We start from the raw sequence: 19378 nt of genomic DNA, 5'->3' as shown, positions 1-19378 counted from the left end.
ATGAGCTTATGAAGTTGAAGTTACTCTAAAATGGCTTTTTAAAAGAATTGAGATGAAATAAAAATAATTTCTATTTTCCTCTTATGGCTGTGTTGATGTAAAGATAAAAATAAATTTAAATTATGTACAGAAGTCTTAGTAATTACTGGGCACTGATTTTGAATTCATTCTTTTCTGGGAATTGTATAATCTTAATGTTTTCCTAATATCTAATTAAAGTCTTCTGTAGAGAACTGAAGGAGAAACTACTAGTTTAGAGATGAGGGGCATGGAGGTTGGGAACGGGAAAATGAGCTGTGCCTTCCTTTTAAGTGGGAAATAGACGTGGGTCTGCTGGGCAGGGCCAGCGTGAGTCTGATGAAATCCACCAGCTTTCTGTGCATTTGGAAAGCCGCTTGGAAGGTGAAGCTGCGTGAGGCTGGAGGAGCGGCTTTGGTCTTCTCTGGGGCGTGCCTGCTGCGGGCCGCCTCTGGCTGTCTTGGTGCAGGAGGAATGTGTTCCTGTAACCTCTGTTTCATATCCTGCGTCGGAAAGTGAATTTTGGAACTGTCATGGGTTTAATGGGCCAGTTAATCAGTTAGCCATTTGTACTAATGTGTAGGCAGCACTTTCATCTCAGTGTACATCCAGGCAAGTTGTAGAAAATTTTGTTTTTTATTCCGTGTAAAGTCATTAAAAACCTGCCTTTGTAAGTGCCCGTTTACATGATTTGGACTTCCTTTTGAAGCTCTTGCAAATGCTTACACTGGCGGATAAGTTGTTCACGCGAGCGTATTGGAATCTGGCTGATGTGGTCGCCAGGCATCAGAAGTGAGCGACTCCCCCCTCTCAGTCAGAGGCACACCAGGTGGGTGGTCGTCTCTGCTGCAGCTCTGCCCGTCTGGGCTCTGGCCAGCAGATGAGGGGCTGGAAAGCCTCTGGGGTCGGCAGAATTACTTCCCCCTCTGAGCGTCAGGTAGTTGTTCTAAAAAATGGGAGGGCCAGGGAATGCTGGGGTGCTGCCGTCTGTGTCTGCAGCAGCACTCTTTCGGAGGCCCGTGTGTCTCCAGGTCCCCTCATCCTGAGGGGGAGGACGCCACCGCTTTTCTAGGAGCTGTTGCCCGACTCCATTCAAAGAGCATGCGGGGGAGCTGCCGGGATTTCCACTTGGAGAGAATCTCTGGAGGCTCTGGCTGGCCAGATCAGTCGATCCCTGGCTCCCTGGCTCCCTGGCTTCGGCAGGCCAGGAAGATACCCATGCCCGTCACCTCATCGGGGCATCTCATCCTGTTTCATAAACCGTGTGGCGTCAGGTGTTGCAGGCTCTGACACTAGTTAGATGCTGAGAGGAGGCACCGAGACCCCAGGCCCAAAGAAATAGGAATTGCCTGGAGGAAGAGAGCCCTTGCTGTCTGCCTGCACACCCCTCCCAGGGTGCCCTGCTGTGAGGTGGCTGCTCTGGGCTGGGGGGCTCCTGCAGCCCTGGGCGGCCCAGCTTGAGCCTCCCTGGCAGGCAGCAGCCGTTCAGTCAGCCTGTGGCTGTCACAGGGTCCTGGGTGGGACTTTCCGGGGCAGTTCCACCTCTCCTCTGAGTCGTGGGAACAAGTCACCACTGCAAGTGAGTGCCCAGGTGAAGGCCCCACTGGCACGGCTGGACGAGCGTGACAGTTGTTGCCGAGCCGCCTGAGCGTTGGCTTCCCCGACGTTCCTCCTGTGTGTGAGCTAGTGGTTTGACTCCGGTCCTCGGCTGTCAGAGGCCGCCTCGGGCGCATCCGCACTGGGTCCCCCAGGTGTGCTCTGTGTGACTGGCGTGGAGGTGGCGGCAGCCGTCAGGGTGTGGTTTTGTGATGTCTCAGGGTGTCCTTTCCTTCCTTCATGAAAAGAGGTTCTGCAGTGTCGGAAATTGGCAGAAACTTTGTTTCTCAAGGCAAAGCCCTTTAGACACTTGGGAGCACTTGAGGTGCGGTGTAGATTTGTCTTCATTTCTCTCAGCACGGGCTTGTCTTCAGGCTGCCGGAGTGTGACAGAAAGAACTTTCCAGAGACCACGGGGCTTCTCTCCCCTCCAGGCATTGACGTTCTGTTTAATACTTTAAAAATCTTTAAAAAGGGTTGCACTGTTTAAAAACGTGGAACGTTCTCTTGTAGGCAGTGTGGAGACCATGGTCACTGAGGAAGGGCAGGAGGGAGGAGGCATGGGAGCTAGTGCAGTCTGTGGCCCGGCGCGGCTGTGGTCATGCAGAGGATGCGGTGAGACCTGACAGTGAGGCTTGAGGCAGACAGATGCTCACGCAGGGAAGAGGGCAGGGCCTGTGTCGGAGCCTGGGGAAGTGAAAGGATAATGAGGAAGACGGAGTGTGGTTAAGAGGAGGCGGTGACCACTGGCGACACGTGGCAGTGACTCTGGCTGCAGCCTTTGGGCCCCCATGCCTTTGACTGGAACCTTCACCCTTCCCTCATGAGTCTGCCATGGGCGGGCAGGCCGGGCCAGGTTCCAGGGTCCTCCAACAGAGAGTCCCAGCCCCCGTGGGACCAGGTCGTGTTGGGGCTGAGGCTGGTGGCAGGGGGGCAGGGCTGATGGCCGCTGCAGGACACAAGAGGGATTCGGGGCATGCCTGGGCTGACGTGCCTGGGGCTGACATGTCTGCGGACACCTCTGCTGGGTGATTTGTGAGCCTCTGTAGGGTGGGCTTGGTGGGCCATCAGGGAAGGTTTTTGCATTTCACCGTGTCTCTTTTCTATTCTGGATTAACCTAGTCTCTCTCACCAGTGTCACTGATCGTGTCTCCCAAATGGCCCTCATGTGCCCACGCTCCTTCGGGACCCTGAAGTGCAGTGCTGACTGGCATTGGGATTGCAGGGCACGCCCTGTGTGCTGTGGCCGTGTGCCTGGCCTCTGCCTGCCTATGTCCTGCCGTGTCGGTCAGCTTGCCTTTTGCCCCAGACCTCTGTTGCCCTGAGCCTGGTGCAGGAGGGCCTGGAATCTGTGCTGGTGAGCATCCATGCGTCCCACTTCACATGCTGGTTGCAGATTCTTCCCTCATTTTATGATGCTCTGAGTCTTGTCATCTATATGAGGAAAGCTCCAAGTATATTTGAGAAAAACTGTTTTAATAAATTTCTATTTTCACCTCTTTCCTCTTCTTTTCATTAAAAAATTGGACACCTTATGCTGTAAACTGTCCGTCCATGTTATGTACTCAGAGGTGTATCCTTCTCAGGCAGAAAGCCCCACCCCTTTCTCCTGGGTTCTAAGGAGAAAGGCGGCAAGCTCGCGTGGCGAGGCCCTTGAGCACTCAGCACCTTCTCCTACCGGGTCCCATGCAGCTCTGTGAACGCAGGCGTCCTGGTCTCTGTTGGGCGGATGTGGAGGCTGGTTGAGGTTCCTTGCAACGCTTTTGCCATCCTGCACGTGATGCAGGGACCCGGCCTCTCCAGACAGCAGGAGCTGCTGCGCTTCGAGTACTGGACCAGTTTTCCTTGGGCTTCTGCAGCAGCGCCCTCTGGGTTCCCCTCTTCCCCTCCGACTCCACTGGCTTCTCACCACTGTCAGGTCTTCAAGGGGAGGCCTGGGCTGGGCGGGGACCGGTCTCCTTCCTCCACCACCTTCCATGACAGGCTCGATTCATCCCTCACATGCTGCCCTCCCAACCTGCCCCTGCAGTGGGCACCTCCGCCCTGGGCCCCGGCCTCAGTGACAGGTCCACATCTTCTCACCGTGTCTCCTCAGACATCCAGGAGGCCCCTCAGACTTAAGTCCCAAACATGACTTGGATTCTCCCCTCGCCTCCAGTGTACCCCTCCCTCAGTCTCCTGCATCTCAGGAAGGGCTGGCCCTGTCCCTTCTGCTTGAGCCCACACCCTCTAATACTCCACGTCACCAAGCTCCTGGGCTCGGCCTTCAAAATCTCTGAGTTTACACTTTCTCACCCCCATTGCTGCAGCCTGCCCTCGTCCCCATCTCTTGCCTGGAGCACCGCGGAGCCTCCAGCTGCCCCTGCCGCGCCCCGTCCATGCACCTGCCAGAATGAGCAGCGCCATCCTAGCCGCCCCTGCTCTATGCCCCATGGCTTTCTGCCTTGGACTGGGCTCTGTGGGACAGGGCTGCCAGTTCAGTTCGCATGCTCGTTTTGTCCATCCAGCATCTCAGGATGGCTCGCCGCGTCGTGGGAGCTCAGCAGATGCTTTGCCACGTGAGTGGGAGAGTTCTCAGCTTGCGTTTGCCGTGCACCGCCTGTCCCTGTGGGCAGGGCAGTTCATAACCCTGTAACCAACCCTTGGATATGCCAGATACTGCCAAGGGGGCTGCCAGGAGGGGTCGGAGCTCAAGGGCCAGCCTGAGGGAGACAGGAGGCTCGGAGACCAGGGCTTAGCTGCACAGGAGGTCATTTTGAGACAGTCGCTGAGTCTTAGTTCATATCAAGAAACGTTTCCCTGGGCGTGGGCCCCAGCCTCATCTTCAGCCCTCATCTTCAACCCTTATCTCCAGCCCTCATCTCCAGCTTCATCTCTGGCCCTAATCTCCAGCTTCATCTCCAGCCCTTATCTACAGCTTCATCTCCGGCCCTCATCTCCAGCCTCATCTCCAGCTTCATCTCCAGCTTTATCTCTACCCCTCATCTCCACCCCTCATCTCCACCCCTCATCTCCAGCCTCATCTCCACCCCTCATCTCCACCCCTCATCTCCACCCCTCATCTCCACCCCTCATCTCCACCCCTCATCTCCAGCCTCATCTCCACCCCTCATCTCCACCCCTCATCTCCACCCCTCATCTCCACCCCTCATCTCCACCCCTCATCTCCACCCCTCGTCTCCAGCCTCATCTCCACCCCTCATCTCCACCCCTCATCTCCAGCCCTCATCTCCAGCCCTCATCTCCAGCCTCATCTCCACCCCTCATCTCCAGCCTCATCTCCAGCCCTCATCTCCACCCCTCATCTCCACCCCTCATCTTCAGCCTCATCTTCAGCCTGATCTCCAGCCTCATCTCCAACTCTCATCTCCAGCCTCATCTCCACCCCTCATCTCCAGTCTGATCTTCAGTCCTCATCTCTAGCCCTCCTCTCCACCCCTCATCTCCAGCCCTCATCTTCAGCCTCATCTTCAGCCTGATCTCCAGCCTCATCTCCAACCCTCATCTCCAGCCTCATCTCCACCCCTCATCTCCACCCCTCATCTCCAGTCTGATCTCCAGTCCTCATCTCCAGCCCTCCTCTCCACCCCTCATCTCCACCTCTCATCTCCAGTCTGATCTCCAGTCCTCATCTCCAGCCCTCCTCTCCACCCGTCATCTCCACCCCTCATCTCCAGCCCTCATCTCCAGCCTCATCTCCAGCCTCATCTTCAATCCTCATCTCCATCCTCATCTCCAGCCCTCCGCTCCACCCCTCATCTCCACCTCTCATCTCTATCCCTCATCTCCAGCCTCGTCTCCAGCCCTCATCTCCAGTCTGATCTCCAGTCCTCATCTCCAGCCCTCCTCTCCACCCCTCATCTCCAGCCTCATCTCCAGCCCTTATCTCCAGCCTCATCTCCAACCTCATTTTCAGCCTCATCTCCACCCCTCATCTCCAGCCCTCGTCTCCATCCCTCATCTCCAGTCTGATCTCTAGCCTCATCTCCAGCCCTCATCTCCAGCCCTCATATCCAGCCTCATCTCCAACCTCATCTCCAGCCCTCGTCTCCATCCCTCATCTCCAGCCCTCGTCTCCATCCCTCATCTCCAGTCTGATCTCCAGCCTCATCTCCAGCCCTCATCTCCAGCCCTCATTTCCAGCCTCATCTCCAGCCCTCATCTCCAGCCCTCGTCTCCATTCCTCATCTCCAGTCTGATCTCCAGCCTCATCTCCAGCCCTCATCTCCAGCCCTCATCTCCAGCCTCATCTCCACCCCTTATCTCCAGCCCTTGTCTCCATCCCTCATCTCCAGTCTGATCTCCAGCCTCATCTCCAGCCCTCATCTCCAGCCTCATCTCGAGCCCTTATCTCCAGCCTCATCTCCAGCCCTTATCTCCAGCCTCATCTCCAGCCTCATCTCCAACATGGGATGAGCTCCTGGTGGCCAGCTGTGTTAGTGCCAGTCCCTGCCCAGAGCCTCTCAGCACAGCTGACTTTTACACTCATCTTTCCTTGTGGGGAGTTGGCACTGCCACATGGAGAACCTAAATCACGAATATCGGTGTGGATGCCTGGCAGCCTGCCACCTGTCTGCATGTTGGAGGGCCCTTAGCTGCTGAGACTGGGTGAGCTGAGGAGGGCAAAGGCCTGTGTGGTGTTTGTACCAACAGAGGGTTATGGTGTGACAAGGAGGAGCATCCCAAAGTCAGATGGCCCCTACTGCTGCCCCAGAAGGGCACTACTTTGGGGTCAAAAGTTGTCAGAACGTATTATCTTAGGCTCCACCAAGGATGTAAAATGAATATTAGCTGCTGCTGCTTTGAAATATGCTGTCATTGTGGTTTTTGCCCCGGTTCAGTTCCTTCTGATTTTATTCAAGGTTGAAAAGCTCCTTGGAACACACACACACACACACACACACACACACACACACACACACACACACACACTTTAAAGGGAGGAAGCACACACACGCTTTAAAGGGAGAAGTGCAGATCTGTGTCTCAGCACCAGGTGTGCTGCCCTCCCCGCAGGCTGTGGCAGCTGCGCTGCCAGGCGAGGTTGCACATGGGAGCTGGGCTGCAGTGAGGAGGGCACCATGCTGAGGAGTGGAGAGGCAGATGGAGCAGGAGGGGACTGGGTCCCTCTGTGCAGGGGTCGTCGGAGTCCTTGTGCTGCCACCCTCAGGGGAGACACATGTCCCCCAAGATCCTGCACACAGGCGTGCACATGCACTGTGTCCACACACAGACTTGCAGCTCAGAAGTGGGGTCCACGGACAGCACGGGCCTGGAGACCTGCCGCATGCTTCCTCCATGTTGTTCTGTTTTATCCCATTTCATTTTTTAACATGCTGCTCACAGACTCTGAATTGATTTGCTGGCCCCTTGGAGGGTCATGGCTGGGTCTGAAGACCTCTGTGCTAGTGGAGCAGAGAGCAGCCCAGCATGTGGGAGTGCAGGGAGCCACCAAGCCAGGGCATCCTCTCCTGAATACTCTCTCTGTGCTATACTCAGCCTCAGAGAGCCTCCCAGACGCACCTTTCCAAGGCCTCAGCCTCTGGTGTGGATGCTGTGCTTTTCTGCATTTAGTCCAGCAAGAGATTGTCTTGAAATGTAAAGGATGAAATTTTAAAAAGTAAAGCATATATTAGGTGCAAATTGGATTGTTAAATTCTCTTTATTTTTGAGACCGGGTTTCACTCTCCCACCCAGGCTGGAGTGCAGTGGTGTGATCATGGCTCACTGCAGCCTTGACTTTCTTCCAGCTGGAAAGGACTGGGTCCCTCTGTGCAGGAGCCATCAGAGTCCCAGCCACTTAGGGGGCTCAAGCGATACTCCTGCTTCAGCCCCCCAGGTAGCTGGAGCTATAGGCACACACCACCACACCCAGCTAATTTTTGTATTTTTTGTAGAGGCAGTGTCTTGCCATGTTGCCCAGGCTGATCTCGAACTCCTGAGTTCAAGTGATCTTCCTTTTTCGGCCTCCTAAAGTGCTGGGATTATAGGTGTGAGTCACCAGCCCAGCTGATTATTAAATTCTTAATTCATTTATTTATATTTCTTCTCTTTGCATTGAAAACATTTAATGCATTTGAGCAACTTGCAGGCCTTTGGTGCCTTATTTTAGGAACATCATGTGGTGATTGAATAGTTTTTATGTTCAAGGTAGACAATTTTGTCAGTGGCTCAAAATGAAAAATTTATATTACAGTATATTACTGTAAACCAATAAAATTTGGAAATTATATGTTCTAATAATTCCTTTTGTCTAGTGTTACTGACAGAATAAACCTTAATAAAGGTTAGATTCCTCATGTGACACTATTCACATAAATATTTTAAAACTTTCAAAACATTAATTTCAAAATAAAATATCCATGATCTCCATGGACGTGTGTGGCCCAGACAGACTTCCTGCAGAGGAGCAATTGAGTCCTTGTCAGCTGAGCTGACATGTTCAAGAGACCCGCGGAGGAGCAGAGATTGTGCGGACTTAAGTTACATTTTAAAATACTTTGTCAGTTTCCTTAAAACAGAAATGTATTTACTTTAGTGTAAATTCCAATTCTGGAGGCGTGTTATAGAAATTTTTATAGCTGTTTAATTATGGTATATGTTTAAATTGTAAGCACCGAAAAATGCTGACTTACTGGGATCTTTTTCCATGGGTGACTTTGTTTTTGTGACTGTACTTTTTTTGTAAGTATAATGTGTATATATGGAAATTTGGAAAGAATCCAAGAAGTATAGGCCAATGGAAACAAGTTATTAATACAAATAGTACTGTATATGAGAGTACACATTAAGAATGTTGTGCTTTAATTCATAAACATGTTTACAGTGGTCCACATGTGCCAGGAGATGTGGGAATGGCTGCCCCTGAAGTCATGTGGAGAAATGGGGTCCTCATCACACACCATACCCAAACATCAGCTCACAAATGGATTAAAGGCACTTAAGACCTGAAACCAAAAAAACTCCTAGGAGAAAACACAGGGGAAAGCTCCATGACATCAGTCCTGGCAATGATTTTTTTTTTGGACATGACACTAAAAGAATAAGCAACAAACTAAAAGTAAACAATTGGGATTACATTGAGGTAAAAAGTTTCTGCACAACAAAGGAAACAACCAACAAAATGAAAAAGGAACCTGTGAATGGGAGAAAATATTTGCAAACTACATATCCAGTAAGGGGTTAATATCCAAATACATAAGGAACTCATACAACTCAGTGGCAAAAACCAAATAACCCAATTAAAAAATGGCAAAAGGCCATAGTAGACATTTTTCCAAAGAAACTCTACAGATGGCCAATAGGTATATGCAGAGGTCTCAGCATCACCCATCATCAGAGAAATGCAGTTACAACAGTGAGCTGTCACTGCATGCCTGTAGAATGGCTGTTACCAGAAAGGCAAAAGATAACAAGTGTGGGTGAGGATAGGAGAAGAGGGAACCCTTACACTATTGGTGGGAATGTAAATTGTACAGCCATTGTGGAAAACAGCGTGGAGGTTCCTTGAAAAATTAAATATGGAACTACCGTATGATCCACTACTGGGTGTATCTCCAGAGGAAATAAAATCAGTCTCTCATAGTTGTGCTCCCATGTTCATGGAAGCGTTAATCACAATAGCTAAGATATGAAAACCTAAGGGATAAAGGAATGTGCAGTATGTGTGTGTGTGTGTGTGTGTGTATGTGTGTGTGTGTGTGTGTGTGTATGTTTAGAGAGAGAACAAGAATAGCATATTCTGCCTTAAAGGAACTCCTGCAACAACATGAATGAAGCCAAACGTGTGGCTTCACTTATATGTGGACTCTAAAAACATTGAATTTGGCTGGGCGTGGTGGCTAACGCCTGTAATCCCAACACTTTGGGAGACCGAGGCAGGCGGATCACGAGGTCAGGAGATCGAGACCATTCTGGCTGACATGATGAAACCCCATCTCTACTAAAAATACAAAAAATTAGCCGGGTGTCGTGGTGGGCACCTATAGTCCCAGCTACTTGGGAGGCTGAGGCAGGAGAATGATGTGAACCCGGGAGGTGGAGCTTGCAGTGAGCCGAGATCGCGCCACCACACTCCAGCCTGGGCGACAGAGTGAGACTCCGTCTCAAAAAAAAAAAAAAAGCAAAAAAACAAAAAAACCCCTTGAATTCATGGACGCAGAGAGTAGATTGGTGCTTACCAATGCCTGGGGGTTGTGGTGGAGAGATGTTGGACACAGGGTACAAACTTCCATTTATAAGATGAGTAAGTTCTAGAGATCTAATGTACAGCTTGGTGGTTGTAGTTAATAATGTTGCATTTATTGTATGCTTGAAATTTGCTACGAGAGTAAATCTTAATTTGCTAAGAGAATAGGTTCTCACCACACACAAAAATGGTAACTAAGTGAGGTGATAGAGGTACATGTTAATTTGCTTGATTGTGATAATCATATTACAGTGTATACATATATTAAAATATCACATTGCGTACCTTAAATAAAAATTTAATATTACCTGTTAGTCTGTTCTCATGCTGCTATGAAGAAATACTTGAGACTGGATAATTTTTAAAGGAAAGGGTTTAATTGACTCACAGTTTCACATGGCTGGGGAGGCCTCAGGGAACTTACAATCATGATGAAAGGGAAGCAAACATGTCCTTCTTCATATGGCAGTAGGAGAGAGAAGTGCCAAGCAAAAGTGGGAAAGCCCCGTATAAAACCATCAGCTCTCATGAGAACTTACTCACTATCACCAGGGGTAACTGCCCCCATGATTCAATTACCTCCCGCTGAATCCCTCCCATGACACATGGGGATTATGGGAACTCCAATTCAGGATGAGGTTTGGGTGGTGACATAGCCAAACCGCATCGCTCCACCCCTGACCCCTCCAAAATCTCATATCCTCACATTTTGAAACACAATCATGCCCTTCCAACAGTCCCCCAACATCTTAACTAATTCTAGCATTAACTCAAAAGTCCAAGTTCAAAGTCTCATCTGAGACAAGGCAAGTCCCTTCTGCCTATGAGCCTGTAAAATCAAAAGCAAGTTAGTTGCTTCCAAGATACAATGGGAGTACAGGCATTGGGTATATACCCCCACTCCAAGTGGGAGAAATTGGCCATAACAAAGTGGCTACAGGCCCTATGCAAGTCCAGAATCCAATAGGGCAGTCATTAAACCGAAATGATCTCCTTTGACTCCACGTCCCACATCCAGGGCATACTGATGCAAGAGGTGGGCTCCCACGGCCTTGGGTAGCTCTGTCTCTGTGGCTTTGCAGGATACACCTCCCCTCCCAGCTGCTTTCAAGGGCTGGCACTGAGTGTCTGTGGCTTTTCCAGGTGCATGGTGCAAGCTGTTGGTGGATCTACCATTCTGAGGTGTGGAGGAGGGTGGCCCTCTTCTCACAGCTCCACTAGGAAGTGTCCCAGTGGGGACTCTGTGTGGGGACTTTGACCCCACATTTCCCTTTCACACTGCCCTAGCAGAGGTTCTGCATGAGGGCCCCACCCCTGCAGCAAACTTCTGCATGGACATCCAGGCATTTCCATGCATCCTCTGAAATCTAGGCAGAGGTTCCCAAACCTCAATTCTTGACTTCTTTGCCCAGTACCACATGTAAGCTGCCAAGGCTTGAGGCTTTCACCCTCTGAAGCAATGGCCTGAGCTGTACATTAGCCTCTTTTATCCATGGCTGGAGCTGAAGCAGCTGGGATTCAGGACACCATGTCCTGAGGCTGCCTAGAGCAGGGAGGCCCTGGGCCCAGCCCAGGAAACCATTTTTCCCTTCTAGGCCTCCAGGCCTGTGATGAGAGGTGCTGCTCCAAGGGTCTCTGATGTGCACTGGAGACATTTTCATCATTGTTTTGGTGATTAACATTTGGCTCCTTATTACTTATGCAAATTTATGCAGCAGGCTTGAATTTCTCCCCAGAAATTTTTTTTTTTTCTATCACATCGTCAGGCTGCACATTTTTCAAACTTCTATGCTCTGCTTCCTCTTGAATGCTTTGCTGCTTAGATATTTCTTCTGCCAGATACCCTGAATCATCTCTCTCAAGTTCAAAGTTCCACAGATCTCTAGGGCAGGGACAAAGTGCCATCAGTCTCTTTGCTAAAGGATAACAAGAGTGACCATTACTCCAGTTCCCAACAAGTTCCTCATCTCTATCTGAGACCACCTCAGCCTGTACTTCATTGTCCATATCACTGTCAGCATTTTGGTCAAAGCCATTCAACAGATCTCTAGGAAGTTCAAATTTTCACACATATTTCTGTCTTCTGAACCCTCCAAGTCTCTAGGAAGTTCCAAACTTTCCCACATTTTCCTATCTTCTTCTAAGCGCTCCGAACAGTTCCAGCCTCTGCCTGTTACCCTGTTCCAAAGTCACTTGCACATTTTCAGGCATCTTTATGGCAGCACCCTACTTCTGGTACAAATTTACTGTATTAGTCTGTTCTCATGCTCCTATGAAGAAATATCTGAGACTGGGTAATTTATAAAGGAAGTGGGTTAATTGACTCACAGCTCTGCATGGCTGGAGAGGCCTCAGGGAACTTACAATCATGGCAGAAGGGAAAGCAAACACGTCCTTCTTCACATGGTGGCAGGATAGAGAAGTGCTGAGCAAAAGCGGGAATAACCCCTTATAAAACCATCCAATCTTGTGAGAACTCACTCACTCTCACAAGAACAGCATGAGGGTAACTGTTCCCATGATTCAGTTACCTCCCACCGGGTCCCTCCCACAACACAGGATTATGGGAACTACAAGATGAGATTTGGGTGGGGACACAGCCAAACCATATCACCTGGACATCAAACTGCTGTCCTCCTCCAAGTTTTCATACTTTCAGAGAAATTGGTGATGACTTTCCTGACAAGATTACTTAATTTGCAAAGAGATCATTTATAATTACCATGAATCTTACTGCTTTTGTTTAATGAATATACCTGGGAGTGAGACAGCTGTGCACTGTGTAAACTGAGGTCCAGCCACCTGTATGTGAAGGTCAGAGGCTTCCCTGCCAGCACCTGGCGCCTTCACCCATTGTACACCACAAAGTTTTATTTGTCAAAAAATAGTCATAACCTCACCATTCAAGGGCGGTTGACTGCTCTTAGCTTTGGATATTGTTCCTGTGTGGCTAGTTGTGTCTTTTCAGTATTTGAGAGTGTGTTTTCACAGATCTTACATTTTAAAGAAAATTTTACACATTTGTGATTATACTATGAAATCATTTTGCATTATTTTTTCCACTTGCATTGATGACATAAATTCTAAAAGTTCTTGTCAGAGATATAATGTCCCTCTTTGAAATGAAGAAAGGAACCACAAGGTGCCCTCTCCTTCCCTGCCCTTCCTCATGCTGAGACAAGCCCTCAGTCACTCTGCCTCCTCCTCAGCTCCGCTCCTGAGCACAGGCAAGCCCAGCCGTGACCCGGAAGCGACACTGATGATTAGTAAATTAATTCTTTGCTGAGTGCCGACTGGATGCTGTGCTGAGCCACTGTGGTGGGTGTCTCAACTCCTGTGACCACCTTGGGAGATGAACAGCATGGGATTCGCTGAAAAGTCTTGCTGACTTGCATTAGTCCTGCTCCCAGCACCATTTGTAGGTGACGGTCTTTAGGAGTTCTCTACAGTCATTTCTGAACCTCAGATCCTGAGGAGACTGCCCCAGTTCTCTGCTGCTCTCTCTCACTCTTGCACATTTTCTCTGTCTGTCCCTCTGTGCTGTAGTCAGTGTGGTGGTTTTCAGTTCCATCTTCCAGTTCCCAGATTCTCTCTTCAACTGCCTGCTCTCTGTTTAGCCTTCCTATTGAATCTTTAACTTCACCTGCTGTATTTTCACTGTCAGACATTCCTTCCATCTGGTTCTTTTTCCGATCTGCACGGTGCTCTTGTTCTACTGCAGCCTTTGTTTCTCTATAGCTTCACAGATAGTTATTCAACAGTCTGCATTAGATTGTTCCAGTGTCTGAGGCTCTGCTCATTGTTGTCTCTGCTGACACCCACTCATGTTGGGCCTGTCCTTGGGTTTTTCGTAGTGAACTCATATTCAAGTGGGCTCACTATTTGGAACTCCTGAGGGCCCCTGTTGGGCTGTGTTCTTTCTGGAAGGATTTGCATTAATATATGTGGCTTCCAGGAGTGTTGCACCCAGGACAACACTGCTCCCCGAGGGCCATGGCCGAGCTGGATGGAGGGTGTCAGGTTGAGGGGACAGCCGTGCTGTGGCCGAGGCTCACCATGGGGTACCCGGCTGGCCCTAGTGGCATTGGCATTTTCTAACTGCTTCCCCCTCTATTCCTTCCTTGTCTCATTTCAGGGATTTCCCTATTTCCCTTTACTCCTTTGGAAGTAGCAGTATATTAAAAAGCATGTTTGAGTGGGACATGGAGGCTCACACCTGTAATCCTAGCACTTGGGGAGACCAAAGTGGGAGGATTGCTTGAGGCCAGAAATTCAAGACCAGCCTGGGCAACATAGTGAGGCCCTGTCTCTACAAAAAATATAGAAATTAGCTGAGCATGTTGGTGAACTCCTGGGGCCCAGCTACTTAGGAGGCTGACATGGGAGGATTGCTCAAACCCAGGAGGATTTAGACTGCAGTGAGCCATGATTGTGCCACTGTACTCCATCCTGGGTGACAGAGCGAGACTGTAAAAAAAAAAAGTATGTTTATCTCTCTACTGTCTTTAAAATAAAATTTTCCATAAATTTAAAACTGTTTGAAAAGGTAAAGTTTACTTTTAAAAAAGCTCTATACTTTACCTGCATCAGTGGCACTGTCTTGGAGCCTCCCAGAGACTCTGGTCTAGCCCTGCGGGCCCCCAGCCTGTGCCCATCACAGGAGCAGCGACAGCCCATGCCCACCTTCCTCGGCCTCTCGGTGGGCATCACACGCTTCCTGGCCACCTTCTCCTTTAGTCTATTTGGCCTCTGGGACACCCCTCCTGGTTCTCGAGTTTCAGCTAATTTGGGGGATGTAAATGCTGTGTGTATAGAGATTTTCCAGAGCACTTTGTTCAGCCTGCCAGATTCTGAGAATTGAATTTTACTCATGAGCGTGACATTGTATATTTACGAAGTTTACATTTTATGATTTATCTTTCAGATATTATTGATAGCATTTTTGATTTTGTGTATGGCCTTGTGGATTTTCTTCTCATAATCTCAAAGGTATAGTTTGCCTGTGATATTATTTATTCATTTTGAGACGAAGTCTCACTCTGTGACCCAGGCTGGAGTGCAGTGGCACGATCTTGGCTCACTGTAGCCTCCACCTCCCGGGTTCAAGTGATTCTCCTGCCTCAGCCTCTCGAGTAGCTGGGATTATAGGCATCCACCACCACACCTGGTTAATTTTTGTATTTTAGTAGAGACGGGGTTTCATCATGTTGGCCAGGCTGGTGTCAAACTCCTGACCTCAGGTGATCCACTCACCTCGGCCTCCCAAAGTGTTAGAATTACAGGCGTGAGCCACTGTGCCCAGCCTGCTGTGATATTATTTAGATTGCAACATGATCGTGGATGATTTACTGTGGGCATGGAAGGAATGACAGCTTTCCAAAGTGTGTATGTCAGCACCTGTGATGTGGCTGCCCCACAGCCTCTGATAAAAACCAGTCCCTGTGGCTGAGGGCCGAGGGCCACATGTTGGCTTGAGGGGTGTGTGCTCTTTCCTCTTCCTGGCCGACGAGAGGACAGTGAAGAGGTGGATGCAGACTGCTGTGTGTTTGCACTACTGGGAAGTGGGTCGGGGTGGCGGGACCCTCCGAAGCTGGCCCCAGGTGGTCTCACACAGTGCCTGTCGGGGGGCTTACTTTGGGTGCCAGAGGACAGACTCTGAAGGGGAGAAAGATGCGCATAGCTGGTGTAGGTTGCCGGGCCAGGGATGGCAGTGGGCCCCGGATGCCCAGGCTGCGTGGGGGCGTGGTTGCCCTTGCTGGCCGGCCGGGAGGCAGGGCTGGGGCCCTGTGCTAAGCATGGGGTAGTCAGACAGGAAGTGCAGAATTCCATGGGTGCGCCGCTCATGTTAAAACTCACACAGCGCGTGTGGAGGGCCACGGTAGGGGCAGCAGCTGGAAGTCCTGGCTCCTTTTCCTTGGTTCCCTTCCCCTTGGGAGGTTCCTCTGGGCCTCACTTGTTTGGATTTTGGTGTGGGGGGTCTTAAAGCCCCAGTGTCCTCCACTTCTTGGGGGTGGCCAGGAGGTACCAGGCTGCCCCTCACAGCGGCACCTTCTCGTTCGCTCCCCTGGCCCTGGCAGCCCTTACCTTGGCAGAGAGGAGGACAGAAGTGGGTCCTTGCCAGGCTGTCCGGGAGGTCCCCACGTGAGGGGGTTCCTGCCTAGATAGCAGCAGAGTGCCCGCCCAGGGATCGGATCAAACATGGGTTTGTTCAGCCTCTGGAGCTCCATTCTGCTCGGCCCCTCTCACTTCCTGGCATCTGTGTCCCCTGGTGAGCCTGCCCCTTCTGATTCCTCTCCCTCCTGGGCTGAGCCCCGGGCTTGTCCCGCACCTGCCTGACGGCTCTGTGCCCTGGGCCCTTCCTGCCAGTGCAGCGCCAGGTTGCCCTGATCAGGGCTTCCATCGGGGCCACTGTGGCTTCCTGTTCTTTGCGGCTTCCTCCTGGCTCAGCTGACTGCCTCGAGCTCTCGGCCTCTTCCTGGTCATGCTGGCCTTCCAGTACTGCCTGCCACCCCTTATGCATAACTTGACTTGTTTGTTCTTGTCCCTGGTGCCTTTAAGCCAGCCACCCTGCTCTCCTCCAGTTCCTTCCACTCTTCCAAGCCCCTTCCTCGGAAGCTTCTCCCCAACGCTCCTGCTGGTGGCCGCTCTTGCACTGCTTGGGCGGGCGGGCACTGGGTCTGACGCTCGACTCTGGGCTTGACTCCTCTCCTGCTGCCCCCAGTGGTCGTTGCACCTCTCTAGGCCCTGGTTCCACCCCTGTGGGAGGGCAGTGATGCTGGAGAGCACCAGGGGTGGCGAGGGTGGCCTTGGGTGGCATCATGGCACATGGGCACTGAGCGGGCTGTTGGTGGCCGTCCCTGAGTGTGGCCCTGGGTGGTGTCACAGCACGTGGGCACTGAGTGGACTATTGGTGGCTGCCCCCGACTGTGGCCCTGGGTGGCGTCACGGCACATGGGCAGTGAGCGGGCTGTTGGTGGCTGTCCCTGGTGCATGTGTCACTTACAGGCCATGATACTACTGAGGTTTGTGAAGTTGGTTTCATTGATGCTGTTACTAAGACTGTAATGTCAGACATGCTGGGATCTGTTCTTTTCAAATGAAAAGGATGACTTCCTCTTGTTGGGTGTCACCCAGTCTGGGCGGAGTGGGAGCTGTGACTCTTGACTCATTGGGCCGTCTGGCTTTCCCGGGACACCTCCACCTGGAGAGTGCCTCTGAGAACCTCCCAGCGTCTGCCCGTTGTGTTCCTCAGATGGACATTTCATTTCCCGGAGTTTTGTCATGAGGCTTAATTAACTCATGTCTCTCTCTCTTTTCTTTCAGTCTGCAACTGTGTCTGATGGCGGTAAGTCACAATTTCTGATGTATATATTTTTTATTTTTCATAAAGTTTTCAAATTGTGAAAGTGTATTTGCCGTTTGATGCCCTCAGAAAAGACGAGTTGTTTTCCCTGTCTCCTTGTGGGAGGGTTCTAGGTGAGTTAATTTTGGGGGTGCTTTCTGTGGCACCCAGGTGGCCTCGGCGTGTATTGTGAAAGCTGTTTAAGAGAACTGCCGTGGCTCTGAACACCAGTGTGATACAGCACTGTGTGTCTGAGGAGTGCACCCACCTGCCTGCCTGTGTCTGACAAGTTAAAACGTGTTTTTGCTCTTCCCTTGTATAACCAGCTTTTAAACCAGAAAGTTAAGATTTCAAAGTGCTTTCTGGATTTGAGCAATTCAGGAAATTTGGGTGAGACCCAGAATTTTCTCAGGAAAAATATAATAGATGAATTGAGAGTGTGGGATGAAGAGGAATCAAAAACTTACTTTCTGTGTTTAAAGAATTTTGTGCACAGGGATTCTTTTTATGGACTGATTGAAAAGGAAGTAGGCAGGAATGTCTTATTTCACTGAAGATTTCTCTGATGTCATCTTTATCATTTTGGTTCAATGATTAAAAAAAAAAAAACTCTCCCAAGTGAGGAGAGTTCCTCCCAAATATTCCTCTTTTCTTTTTTTTTTTTTTTTTTTTTTTTTTTTTACAAGAAAGTAACACAACAGTCCGCAGGCTCTCGGGTTTCATCGTCACCTCACGCTTTTGTCCCCACTTCTGTCCCTGAGAGCTGGATTAGGTGCGCCTGGTGTCGCTGTGGGCCAGGGATGGGCTGAGGCACAGGCTGTGGCGCACAAGCTGCCCAGGGGCCGGTGAGTTTGAGGTGCCACCATATTTGTGCATTAAAGAGAAACCAAATGTTCTCTCAACTTTCTGTGGTCCTGCAGCTGCTGGCCCCGGTCCTCAGCCTCAGAAAGGGCTGCTGTCCCCAGGTGGGCGGACAGAGCTCAGAGCCCTCGAGGGCCCGCCGCTCTGTGGGAAGGCAAGGAGGGCCCCAGGTGGGCGGACAGAGCTCAGAACCCTTGCAGGCCCGCCGCTCTGTGGGAAGGCAAGGAGGGCCCCAGGTGGGCGGACAGAGCTCAGAGCCCTCGCGGGCCCGCCGCTCTGTGGGAAGAGGAGCATATCTTGGGTTACACACACACGGGCACCTGAAGCTGAGACCAGAGGGATCCCGACACTCGTGTGGTTGAGATATATTTTGTAGAATAAAAGGAATTCTATTTCCTATTTTATGTGCAATGAAAATCATGTCATTTAATCAGTCTTAAGCTGGGGTGAGGATAAACTTCCTTAATGAAAAGAAACAGGACCCGGAACCAAATCCAGGATACAGTGACCAGTGTTTTGAATGTTCTGTCCACGCTTTCTCTTTCTGCCGTGTTCTCACTTCTCCTTTGTGGCAGAAGCATTCATTTCTGCAGGCAATCTATACGTGAAAGATCTGCCCGGTATGTTTAGTTTCACCGTATAGAATAAGCTTTATCTGCCTCCAAAAGATCGCTTCTGTCAGCAATAGATGCAGGAACCTCAGAGTTGTATTATGTGTCCGTTTTACAATTGTTTGAAAACCCGCACCTCCCAAGGGTGGGAAGTCACTGGCTCCTCGCCGCGCAGGCTCTGTGTGTCCCTCTGAGGAAGTATGTCCTGGCCACTTGGAGATCCCCTGGCGGTAGGGCTATCCACCCCCTGCTCCTCCTTCTCTTCCCCATGTCAGACCCTGGGGCCACTGGGACAGGCCTGTCTTTCCATGGAGAGCCCCAGTCACAGAGGAGGAGATGGGAGGGAAGAGAAGACGGGAGGGAGGAGATAGTCATCAGCACACCCCGAATTTCAGAAACTGCAGTGGGCAGGCTGGATGTGTTTATTTGGTTCCTTTTTTTGTTTTTGTTATTTTTCCATCTTCAGTTTCTTTTCTGCTTATGAGAGTAAAGAGAACCAGTTATCTTGTTTAATGTGCACATGAACTCTAGGTTGGTGTCACATTCTGCTGTTGTTACATGTAGGGCACCGAGGCAGAGTGAGGAGATCCATCAGCTCACAGTAGACTGCAGGTGAGGTGGCCAGGCTCAGGCCCACAGGGGAAAGCCCCGGCCAAAAGGTCCCCTCCACCCTGGCTCCCACCCACCCCCCAGCCCTGGGCCTCCACACGTCCAGCCCCACGGTTCTGGAGAGTCCCCGCTCCAGCCTCGGACCCTCCAGCGC

The 19378-nt window shown here is 50.7% G+C and overlaps 1 protein-coding gene across 4 annotated transcripts in view; it reads left to right on the top strand.

Moving 5' to 3' along the window:
* The window catches only part of RGS12 (regulator of G protein signaling 12), a 164622-nt gene that overhangs the window by 86546 nt on the left and 58698 nt on the right, over window positions 1-19378 (top strand). For all 4 annotated transcript variants that reach the window (XR_007725977.1, XM_050792248.1, XM_050792251.1 and 1 more), the window contains one exon: window positions 17125-17146. Coding sequence is in view for 3 of the 4 variants with exons in the window: in XM_050792248.1 (XP_050648205.1) it covers window positions 17125-17146 (22 nt within the window). In the remaining variant the exon portion in view is untranslated. The remainder of the gene's footprint in view (window positions 1-17124; window positions 17147-19378) is intronic.

The sequence above is a fragment of the Macaca thibetana genome, chromosome 5, assembly GCF_024542745.1.
Source record: "Macaca thibetana thibetana isolate TM-01 chromosome 5, ASM2454274v1, whole genome shotgun sequence".
Taxonomy (NCBI): domain Eukaryota; kingdom Metazoa; phylum Chordata; class Mammalia; order Primates; family Cercopithecidae; genus Macaca; species Macaca thibetana.
The sequence above is the reverse complement of the archived record's forward strand: the minus strand, read 5'-3'. Positions and strand labels throughout refer to the sequence as shown.